Source organism: Trematomus bernacchii, unplaced genomic scaffold, assembly GCF_902827165.1.
Source record: "Trematomus bernacchii unplaced genomic scaffold, fTreBer1.1, whole genome shotgun sequence".
In the NCBI taxonomy this organism is placed as follows: Eukaryota; Metazoa; Chordata; class Actinopteri; order Perciformes; family Nototheniidae; genus Trematomus; species Trematomus bernacchii.
In genome coordinates this window covers 11293506-11305608 of record NW_022987714.1, presented here as the reverse complement: position 1 = coordinate 11305608, position 12103 = coordinate 11293506, and the positions used below count along the sequence as shown (strand labels likewise).

Below are 12103 nucleotides of genomic sequence, written 5' to 3'. Positions count from 1 at the left end.
CCTAAGAGTGGGGTGCACAAGTAGTCATCACAAGCAGAGTGCGAATGAGTGTATATTTATTGGTTTTGAAGATGCTTTTTTTATATTGACTTTGACATGATGATTATATTTCTGAATAACTTGTAAATGTGATGTTTTCTTATAAAATATAAAACAAGGTTAGTTAAACAGATCAGTATTGATTAGAGAGATACAATAATCATCTCAGAGGATATAAGGCTATTGATCATGCAAATTAGCAACTTCGTTTTATATAAGCTCGTAAACTTGAGAAATGTGTTATAAAGCTTAAATCACGAAAAAGTATTTAATTTAAAATATTAATATATAATGAGTTGCAGATATGTTGACTACATTGCCAGGTTTCTACTGTTACATGAGTTTCCTTAAGCCAAGCAGTGGAGATCAGATTCATATGTTGCTTTATGTGTTGTGCATGTTGGGAACTGCCCTGCTCATCTTGATCCGTCTAGATGTGAAGGGCCAGAGCTCTCTGCATCAGACGATCTGTCATTGGGGAGTTTGGCCTCATGGCTTCGCGCTCCACCAGAAGACCTCTGCAGAAAGAGAACAGCACAAAGACATAAACACAGATTTACAGAGAAAAGCTGGAAGCTGACCTGATCAATAAAGTATAACATGGTGTACAGACAGCGGCTGATGGTTACATAAAGAGAGCATACGGTTTGTATGGACGTTGATAGAAAGCAACTAAAGAAAAGTGGAGTGGACGGCGGCCCCTACAGAGACTCTGCTGTATCATGATGAAATCCAATGGTTCAAAAGTTCCTTCTTGTGTCTCCTATGATCTCTCAGCAGACCTTCATATGAAAGCATCAAGTCCCTGTTGTGCATTACCTTCCAAGCTTCTGATGGTGCTTATCCTCCGATTTCATGGCTGCATGAATAAGCAGTTGATTGAAGACATCCCTCTGTGAACAACAGTTGAGAAACCCATTAGTAAACACTACCCTTCTTCAGCCCTGTAAATATAGTCTTTGTACCCTTTTGTGCTATACTGTGTATGTACACTGTTCTTTGTGTTCAGAAAAGCATTCCCATAGGTGCGGAACACAAAGAACATCAAATCCACTAAGTCCATCAGCATCCATCACAGATTCATTATTCATACATTGCGGTACATCCTCACACTGTGTGGTGTGTTCGTGGACTGAAAGGCTCTTTTGCAGAGCGTTCTTCACTTCTGGCCTATTGCACAATAACAGGGATTAACTCAAGAAAACACGATATAGTATGATTGATAATATCCAAAGAAAAAACAAAGAAAGTGTCAAGGCTGTACACTTTTCAAAAAGAATAACCGTTTGGTTTTGGTTTATTCTTATTTGCCTTGAGCTTACTATATTAACCCCTTCCTGTGGGACCTTACCTGTGCATCGCTGCCACCCATATTGACCAGGCGGTAGCGTATCGGCAACAGAAGGTCCACGGTGCGATTGTAGTTGCCCTGGTCGTACTCCATCATGGCCTGACACATGGGTACACCGATTGTCCGTCCCATCTGATGTTGCAGATTGACCCCTGGCTCTCTGTGAAGGAAAAGAGAGGTTAATAACTAGAGAAAACCTATTTCATAGTATAGCTGGAAGGTTAATATAGGGCAGTAACATCAACGAAACCTACAGGAAAAGCTCCAGGTTGTTGTTTTTTTAAAACAGACTGTATTAGAGCATTAATCTACTGAACTGAAAAATTGTGAACGTCTGAGCAGGACTTACTTCCCTGTAAGGCAGAACGTTCCACACTGTGGTTGGGTTTTCTTGGATGAGCTAATGCTTACTCACTGCCTCTGAGGAAGCATGTACAATGACATTATGGCAACATATGGATTGTGTAAAGCTGTGCAATCCTTCCACACCAAGGTAATAAGAGTGACACGGTGGAAAGAAGAGTGATGGAATTAAATAAATGCAAACTTAAACATGTCTTCACGGCTTGCCTGATTATTCACAGCTGAGCTGGGTTGAGGAGAACATTTTTCGTTTCTTACTTGCTTGCTTTCCCCCAGAAAGTGCATCATTCCCAGACTCTTGTGACTTGCATTATATTACATAACACTGAAAAACATGACAATTTAAAAGAACTGCATTTAAGTGACAGCTTCTCCGTGGGTTGTACACAGAGCCAAATGGAGAGCACAAGATGTCTGTGGTTTGGACGCCAGGCAACATTGTGACCACAAAGCTCCAGAGTCAGCAGCAGCTGGTCCATCTGCTGCAGAGGGAAGACATCGGTCTCTGTGAGGAGAGAGCTCTGACTTCTCCCTCGCTGCATCAGCTCACTATCTCGCCATCCTACGCCCAGCCTCGTTTCTGTCTCCTCTTTACATAAGGTCTGTGTGGCTCTTATGTAAGGCGGTTAGAGTGCTGAGGTGTGCAGTGAACAAGAGAAATGGTGCGGAACTTACTTAGACAATTCCTGGAGGCCCTCCAGCAGGCGCTGAGAACTTCGGCTCTCTTTAGCTCCCAGCGACGCCATGAAGAAGTGGGCGTCGTTAAACAGGGTCACGTGATCATCAGTGTGAGGCTGCGTTATCTGGAACAGCTCTCGCCAGCGATCCTTCACGCACACACCTGACCCAACACAAACACACAAATATGGCTTGAAAGCTGCACAAAGGTCACAATAAAAGAAATGTTTTTCAAATGTCAGCAGGTAATTTTGTCTATATTTGAAATTAAAAGAGAAAAAAGTGGAATATGGTCCGAGGTTTGGCTAATTACAGCTGATTCGAACACAGTCCCTTTAGTTTTTGATTAATGAGGTATGATAAGGGAGATAATCTCACCTCATTAGCAGTTTCACTTAAGACCACACTGTCTTAAATTATCTCCAATTAGACGTTTTCCGTGGCCCTTAAGCCAATTAGCAACACATTAAAAATGTTGCATCAACCTCAAAAGACTAATCGTTGTAATCTTGAAGAAATGACAGGCATCTACAGTTTATGTGGTATCCAGTGATGGATGAATAAAAGATTAAAACTCCCTTTGCAATTTCCGTATTGCAGACATTGATAACATTGCCAGTTATACCTTGTACATTCCCATATCAGCCCGTATCTTACCCTCCAGTTCCAGTCTGTAGAGCATGGAAGAGGCATCGACAGCTTCCAACATGGATCCTGTGGCTTTACAACGTCTGAATACCTAATACAGGAAAAACCTTCACTATGCAGCACAGCTTGAACACTGACAGATGTAACATGGAACTGCCTCCACACAAGGAACACCATTTTAAACAAACATGTTCAGGACTTGCTCGATTCCTCTGATACATGTGGTTAAACATTCATTGCATTCAGCAAATGATGTAACGAGGGCAGATGTGTTGAAACTTATGGCAGTGGCAAGTAACACTAAGACATGTTATTGTAAAGGTACAGGCCAGGACAGTAATGGCTTTACTGTCTTTCCTATTTTTAGAGTGAATGAAAAAAGAATCAGCTTTGGCAGTTGACACTGTGCATCTTCACATGGATTTGACTTCAATTTGCAAACACTTGCCTTCTTGACACACAACAACATATTGCTTTTAGTCTGCATCCCCTGTGTGTTGGAACATGCATGGCTCTTGAAAGGCTAAGTGTGCATGTACTCAGATATACTATTAAGGTTCTGATGAAAGTTGTCAACACAGACCAACCTGAGAATCGAATATCTCCAGAGCGGCTTCGTATTGCCCCTGTGGAGGAGGAAGAGGTGAGGAAGAAGAATTTGAATAACTCCAGACTTAAAAGATAAGCAGTGTTGATAGATTGTGTTGCACAGATGCAAACACAAATTAATCTTGCAATATAATCAACTTCAGACTTCAAATTACCCAGGGGAAAGGATATCATAAATACAAGTTCCACAAACACTCCTGACAACTATTCGCTTGACTGAGAAAACTCATTATACTCTTTACCTTCTCGATGAAGCATAGAGCCCAGTGCCAGTAGTTATGACTGGCCAGCACGTCAGATACCTGGAATACCACATTGAAATATGTTGTATTTTTGTGGACTCAGCAACCTTGTACAGTATGTCAGTTATCAAATGAATCAGAAAAACACACCGCTAAGGAAAAGACAAAAGTTGTACCTGCCAGTCTTTCTCTCTGCTCTCCATGAACTTCAAGCCTTTGTCCACCTGTGCTGTCATCTCGTAAACGTGGGCTACAGAGTGAACCGACCAGGCGTCACCTGGAGCCATCGCCAGGCCCTGCACAACACACAATAACAGTCAGTAAAGGAGAGAAGTACAGATGCAGAAGAAAATGTGGTATTGTTTTAGTTTTAGTCCAAAATTACAATGCTCAAGTTTCCATTACTATCTTACTTTGGTTTGTGATATTCCTCAATGTATTTTTTAAGTGACCTTCATGTCACAACTAATTTGTATGCATTAAGCATTGAGCTCATGAGAGTGGGGCGTCTGTGGGCTGGATAAGCTGCCGAATTGAAGTGACACCGCCAGCGCAGAAGCAGACAGCCTGCACCACCCAGCTGCAATGACAACAGCACGTTCAAAATAACTGATACGGGGAAGAAAATCTCACCTCCATGGCCACTTTCTCTGCCTGGTCATAGAGGCGACATTCCATGAGACCAAACGAATACATTCCATTCAGATAGCTGAGGGTACACACACACAAATCTTTAATTAAAAAAAATGCAGGACAGATAACTTTTACTCTTTAGGTAGGATGATGAAAAGCAGAGACTGTTTACAAAGACCCCTACGGGCAGGGGCGGCGGTTAATTAAGGCTAGAGAAGGGTATGCCTTCCCTAAATTATTGATCCCTATACTTTTGTGCACTCCAATGTTTCCTTAACGTCTCAAATACAGCTACGGCTACAATATATTATGTTCAGCAACCCCAAATATCAACCTGTAGTATGAAGCTATGGTTTTTACAGTCGTTGAATACATTTAATTATCACATTAAGGCATAAGAACGTAGCACCATCGGAGCATAACGATGTTTTGAATTCTGTCAGAACGAGCAGAGGGAGACTCGTAGGAACAGCTGGAGCACCATGGCATGTGCGGTGCGCTCACCTAACGCTGCTCAAAACAAACAGCGCTGGTTAGGAAACTTGTCTTTGTCTCATGAGCTGCGTCTATACAGTACTGTCAGTTAGTGTCGGCTCACAGCAACAGGATATAGAAACTCCACAGATAGGGACATTCATTTGGTGACCATTACGTACATTGTTGTTTGTTTGCGCTTTTTGTATTAAACTGTGTGTAATCATTTGGGTTTTACTTGGTACGACTCATCCATTTACTTCGACCACCTGTTGTTAAAAGGAAAGGTGTGAAAGTGAACAATAATTTACTCGCCTGAAGTGGTCACCCTTAAAGGACAGGCATGATTGCAGGGTGCAACAGACTCTACTTAAAACACTATTTTCTCAGTAAGAAGCACTTTACTTACAACTGCCAGCAAACCTGCCCCCCCCCCCCACTGCACTAAAGACAACACAAGTGCCGGAGGATCATTGTTAAAACTGCTTACTTTAATGTCCCATCAATTTAGTTTTGTACCTTTCTTTTTCATAATGAAAATGATGACTTAAAAATGTCATGTAGTTCTATTTAGACCTTTGTGAGAAGTATCAGGTTCAATGTGAATATTGTTCTCTGTTTCCATAGAATTTGCATTATTTAATAATTCTGTATGCCACATTAAAGATTCAAAAAGACATTCATTATATTTACGCATATTCCAGTTATTGCATATAATATAAACTCCAATCTTTTCAAGACGCTTAGCATAACACATTGCACATGATTATAATGAGCTTGTGTGCAGCTGGTCAGATTATATGAGAGATGAGAATAATAAAGTGCCTTAAAGACTATAGAGGCCTATTTACCCCATATGTATTTGTAATGCAAGTAAGCACCTGTGTACGGTATAATCGTATAACCATCAAAGTCTTATTTATTGTATATAATTGACCCTGTGTTTGAAGTCCCCCTTCACTCCCATTACATATCTAAACTAATATGATTTGGTTAATGAGTTTTCATATGATTAAAGCTCATCCTAAATGCTTCTCGTAATGTGTGTTGTCTCCTGTACCTGAACAAAGGCATGTGAGGTTTCCAGTAGGGCAGCACCCGGGCCACAGAGTCCCTGAGCTGGAGCTGGGCCCCCATGTAGAAGTAAGCATCCTGAACAAACTTTAGAGCCAGCATGTCAGTGGGGTGATCGACCAGAATGTCTTCCCATAGTTCGCAGGCCTTCGGATAGTTACTACAAAAAACATGAGTCACTGTTAAAGAAAACTGAGCAATGAAGGACAAAAGAATGAGTGTACCATGAGAATAATGAAGACGTCAATATGCTTTGTACCGAACGGAGGGAATTAGAGGAAATAGAAAAACACAAAGACCCTCTGTGACAATATTGAGAAACAGAATTTTCACTCAACCTTGCAATATATCACGCCGTACCATTGGGAAATAAGGCGTACTTGTTAGATACACTGTGACTGAAATGTGCAAATGGTTCTTTGGCACATAATATTGAAGATGAGTGCTGTGGATCTGAAGCAAGCGTCTGCATCACAGGGGGACAGAAAGAAAGGAACCTGGAGAAGCATGAATAATGGCTGAAAAAATTAAACATTCTTATGGTCCTCTGATGTCTGAAGGGACTTCATTCCTTCACAGGCAACCCGTTTCTTCCTTCGTGATGATAAACAAAACTGATCTCTTCTTTATTTGGACTTAATATTAACTGACTGCAATGTAGCCGTTACTTCAAAACATGTTACATTAAATCAGGGAAAATGTCTCTCTTTTGGTCAGATTGTTAAATTGACATTTGTTTGATAAAAGGGATGAAAATCCAACTCAATAGCTGAGATTTTTTTCGAAACAATAACCTTGCTTGAAGATATTTGTTTTAAAATACAACTCATTTGCGGAAAACTGCTCACTGCAGAAATGTTGTTTTTGATACTACTGTGCATAGGATAAATGTTTTATTTTTAAATTATGATTTTAAGATATTTATAGTTTCAATTTGTATTTTAAGTGAAGACTAATTTATTTATGAATTCTTATAATGATACACCAATCAAAGTTTGGACACCTTATACCATTATGTGTATGCATTATTCCACAGACTACTTCTTCAAATTGTGAATTCATGTTATAAAAAGGAGGTTATACGCAGTAGTAAGAATTCTATATGTGTCTAAAAGCTCCTATGTGACAGACAGCAATGCATGTTGGGATCCCATATTACACTTCAAAGACCACTCGTGACCCTTCAGACCCTTTTCTGTAACCACTGCTTTGATCAAATTGTTATTCATCTCTCTGTTTTGAATACATTTCCTGTGGCAAGCTGGCTCTGGATCTTACCCATGTGAAAAGAGCTCCATAGCCTTGACATGGAGCCTCTCTCTGGGAGAGATCTCCTGGCTGTTGGCCAGCTCCACTGTTCGCCTCACAGCGCCGGCCAGACTCTCATCCAGGCGGGTGGAGCTGGATGTTGAGACCAGATTCAGCCCCGTACTGATCACATGGCCCATGACTACAGGGAAAACGGATAACACTGGTCTTTTCTTTTTGACTTTGTCAGAGCAACTTAAGTGTTGTGAAGAAAAACATACACTTGTAAAAATGATAATTTTTTTATACATAGCCAGATATCTAAAAGGGACACCTTTAAAGAGGCCCTATTATGCTCATTTTCAGCTTCATATTTGTATTTTGTGCCTCTACTGTTACATGTTACCATGTTTTAATGTTCAAAAAGTGTTTTATTTTTCTCATACTGTCTGTGCTGCAGCACCTCTTTTCACCCTCTGACTGAACAGAGCCAAGTTTGCTCTGATTGGTTAGCTGGTAGGCTCTGTTGTGATTGGTCAATTGCTTAGACATGGCCCGCCCTTAAGCCTATCACGTACAATGTGTTGGAGATTGAGCCATTAGGAGCAAGAGTGTTACACGGTGGTGTCATTATCACAGAAGTGAACAAAGGAGTCCACTCGGGGTGTTTCATGTAGAGGGGGATTGTGTGGGAGAGAAACTCCCTCTGGAGGGACCTTTGGCATTCTCTCTGATAGCCATATTATGTAACAATGACAATGGCAAACAGTTATGTGGATACAAAGTTAATGGTCCAAATTCCCAATGAATAGTTTACTTATCAAAATAATCCTTCTATTTTGATACTCAAGCAATAATCAAACTAATATTTGACAGAATATATGTTTTCGGCATCTCAATTATGGGATTTTATATTAAACTGAATATCTTTTGGTTTTAGAATGAGAAACAATTTAACCTTGGACTTTGGTAAACTGGGATGGACATTTTTCACTATTTTCTGAGAGACTTTGGGCTAAAAATAATTGGCAGATGTTTTCATTATTAAAATAACCTTGTTCATTGCAGCCTTATCAAATGTTGTTTTGTTTTTTTTATCTAAAGACAACTGTATTCTGTTAATATATTCAGATCTGTGGACTATGACTCATGTAAACAATGCAATTCATCTTAAACCTAATAACCTCAATTTGGTTGTTATGTTCAATACATTTGAAGGGTCTGATCCTGTATTTTCAGCAATTGTCAAAAGCAGCTTGCAAGTTCTCAAGAGCATCAATTCATATTGAACCCGCACAACAACAGCTTGACTCATTTGCATGAACATATCACCTAAAACACTTGATGGAGATAAACAGCAGCTTCTCCTACACCGAAAACACACTGGGCCCAATTCTATTCAGCCTCTATGTAAATGACTTGCCATCAGTGTGCACTGAATGTGAGGTGCAAATGTATGCTGATGACACTGTCATTTATGTCCATGCAAAAACCAAGGCCCAAGCTGCTGCCAAACTAAGTGATGCAATGGTACATGTACATCAACGGCTTACTGACTCACAGCTATATCTAAACGTTAAGAAGACAGTCTGTATGTTTTTTTAGCAAGACCAACACTGTATCACACTGTGAACCCAAGGTCTATGTGTCTGGGGAGGTCATTCAAACAGTTACACATTTTAAATATCTAGGCATTATCCTTGACACTACTCTATCCTTCAAAAACAAGTGAGAAAGGTAATGCAAATAACTAAATACAATCTAGCAAACTTTAGTTATATAAGGAACTGTTTGACAACACCTGTAGCAAAACTCTATATGACTGCCATGATCATTCCCCACCTAACATACTGTATGACCAGCTGGACCCAGGTGAATAGCACAACATTAAGGCCAATCCTATCACTTCACAAACAAGCTCTCAAAGTTTTGGACAGAAAACCTAAGCTATACCACCATTGCAAAATCCTGGTCAAACATAACCTGCTCAGCTGGGAACATCTTAAAAACACACTGATGCATGTCTCATTTTTAAGATTATAAAAGGCAAGGCACCCCCACCACTCTGCACTTTTATATAGCAGAAAAATTCAAACAGCAGAACCACAAGGTCTGCCCTAAGAGGGGACTGTACAGTCCCTCTTAGGTCCAGTTCCTTTGGTAAACACTGTTTCTCTGTGAGGGCATCAACACTTTGGAACACAATACCAATACAGATAAGGAATAACACCTCCTATCATACATTTAACCGCAATCATAAGAACTGGCTTTTAAGCAATCAAAAATGTGAACACTTTTAACTGTATCATAGTAGGATAGTATTTCATCTGTTTGCATGTTTGTCTGTTCCTATTTATTGTTGTACTGTTGTTGTCTGTTGCTGTGTGTATTTTTTTTTTTTTATTATGTTTTTATTTCTCTAGTTTTGTTTTGGTTATTTTAACATCTTGCCAAAAGGACAACAGTTGAAAATTAGCCTGCTGGCTAACACTGGCACGTTTACAGCAATGTTGATCAACTGTCCTTTAAATAAATAAACAAACAAACAAACACAATTGTTTCATATGACAGACAGGTACTGATAAATGTATGCTTCTCAAGGTCAAAAGGTCAATGCTTTTGCTAATTAAATGACAGCATGTGTAATTAATATTAAATATCCAAGGCTACATCATATCAGAAAGGCATAGCAGACAAAGCGTAGGTGCAATTAATAACAATAACGATGCCTTACTTCCATGTATTGTCCTGTCATTCCACTGCAGTCGTTAGTGATGTTATTAGATACACCTGTGCTTTATGTGTGCATACAGTACATAACATATGAAAATGTCTGTTTTGAAAGCGTCTGTAAAGCTGTGGGGTCTTCGCCTTTTACAGGTCTTTGTGCTTTCTAAACATGGTTACTCAGTATGCTTGGCCAGATGTGTACATTGTTTAATGACTCCAAAGTATGATGAATGATAAGCTTTTGTTCTTTCTCTAACTAAAGTTAGGATTTTGTCAATGATTATTTATTAAATATAAAAGGTCAAAGTATTTTATTAATTAGGCTTTTTTAGCAGTGCATACATTTAGCGCTGTAACCTTTTTCTCTCTTCTTTCTTACTCTGAACTTTTAACATTGATTCATCTGTTGTCTCATTTAATACGTTATTAACTCTGCAGCTACAGTATCAGTAAAATAATAGTGAATATTATCTCACGTTACAAGTCTATTTACCAAAGTTAGGGTCTGCTGCTGTGATCGCAGAAAGGCATCCTTCAAATCCTCCCAAGGTTTCATCGTTCTTCCATGTGACGTACTAGAAGTGGAACAAAAGAGATTTTAGAATAGAAACTATAATTAAGTGGACAAACATAACAATTATTTTGGGGACAGAAATCTTCAAACAAGTTAGTCAGAGTTCATTTAAACTCCTCACATGCATTGGGGTGGGTTGAATGGTATGCAAATTCATAACATATTGCAAGATATAATAAGTGCAAACTACTAGCACTTTAAAAACAATGAATACAACTTCAATTTGTACCTTTAATACTAGCAGCATGTGTCATTTGTGGAAGAATAAGCAGTCAGTGTTACCTGAGTGAGGATGGCGTCATACAGTTTGCAAGCCTCATTACTGCTGGTGGACATCGGGAGGTTCTCTGCACTCCATGCCTGAGGGACACAAGAAATAAGTACTGTATCATCGCCAGCCTTCAAAATAAAGGTTGTGCATTGATTCAGCACGCTAAATAAACGTTTTCTTTAATTTTGTTATCATAAATATATAAATAACTCCATGTAGCCTACTGATAGAAAAAGTTCATATTTCCGACGTTATGTTTAGTTTAATATTGACAAATGTAGCTAAATATGCATTTGTCAACATTTGCTCTGAACTAGAAAGACAATAACAGTTTGATATCCCCTGTCAAATGATCTGTTGCTTCGTCATGTCTTCTTGCAAACTTTATGTAATAATTTTATCGACCCCGACAAGCCGTTCCTCGAAAACTACAAAAAAAAGCGAAAGTCGTGTCATACTTTTCCGAAATGTTTTATCTTACTTTTGTAGGTAGGGCCTAGTACTTTCTGAAGCCCGAATACTAACCTTGCAGTCCCTGAAGCTTGAAGCCATCATGTTTGAGGAGCGGCTCTTATCTCTCCAAACTTCAACAACAAACTGGAGCTAAACCGTCATTTTTATATGAAAGAGGAAGAGAACATGTTTGACCTGCTTTCAAAATAAGAGCATGAAAAGAACGTGTACAAAATAAATGTAAGTATTAAAAGAGGTTAGTTTTAATTTCCCTAAAAAAAATGTTGTCTTCTGTGTCCCCTTTGTCAAATGTTGACCTATATTACTTATGTTAAGGTTATGTATAATGTTATTTTATTTATATATATATAAATAAAATAACATTATACATAACATTAATGTTATATATAAACACATTATAAAGGCAGTTCAAGTGCTTTACATAATCATGAACACACACAACAACAAAACGAAATAGAAAATACATTCATAAAAGTAAAAGAAAAGGTAGTTAAAAAATAGACAAATCTAGACGATGCCGCAAGAAGTGCAAAGTTATGTCTGGCTCCTTTTTGTGTAAAACACATTAAGGAAAAATACATATTTGACTCAATAAAAGCTCGATAAAACATATCCATCATGGATTGAACATTTTAAAATAAGGGCAGTTTCCCAAGACAAAATAAGCACTGGTGCCCCTTTTTGCACATGGCTTT

At 38.8% G+C, this 12103-nt stretch overlaps 1 protein-coding gene across 1 annotated transcript; it reads right to left on the bottom strand.

The window, feature by feature from the left end:
• Positions 1-39: 39 nt before the first annotated feature.
• On the bottom strand, positions 40-11489 carry ttc38 (tetratricopeptide repeat domain 38). The gene is made up of 14 exons (XM_034141878.1): positions 11460-11489; positions 10946-11023; positions 10583-10664; positions 7390-7561; positions 6098-6271; positions 4564-4639; positions 4107-4226; positions 3931-3990; positions 3667-3705; positions 3089-3170; positions 2429-2594; positions 1391-1550; positions 859-932; positions 40-557 (listed from the first exon to the last, which is right to left on the bottom strand). Exons 1-14 carry the CDS (start codon positions 11487-11489, stop codon positions 470-472), a joined length of 1401 nt encoding a protein of 466 aa, XP_033997769.1. The 3' UTR covers positions 40-469.
• Positions 11490-12103: the final 614 nt, after the last annotated feature.

What these genes read in the sequence shown, in the direction of transcription:
- ttc38 (XM_034141878.1), bottom strand. Translation starts at nt 11,489, where the DNA reads ATGATGGCTTCAAGCTTCAGGGACTGCAAG. An exon ending in CCTCACATGCCTTTGTTCAG is followed by an intron (nt 4,640 to 6,097) that starts GTACAGGAGACA and finishes GTGTACCCTCAG; the next exon opens with CTATCTGAATGGAATGTATT. An exon ending in TGGGTGGCAGCGATGCACAG is followed by an intron (nt 933 to 1,390) that starts GTAAGGTCCCAC and finishes TGTTGTTCACAG; the next exon opens with AGGGATGTCTTCAATCAACT.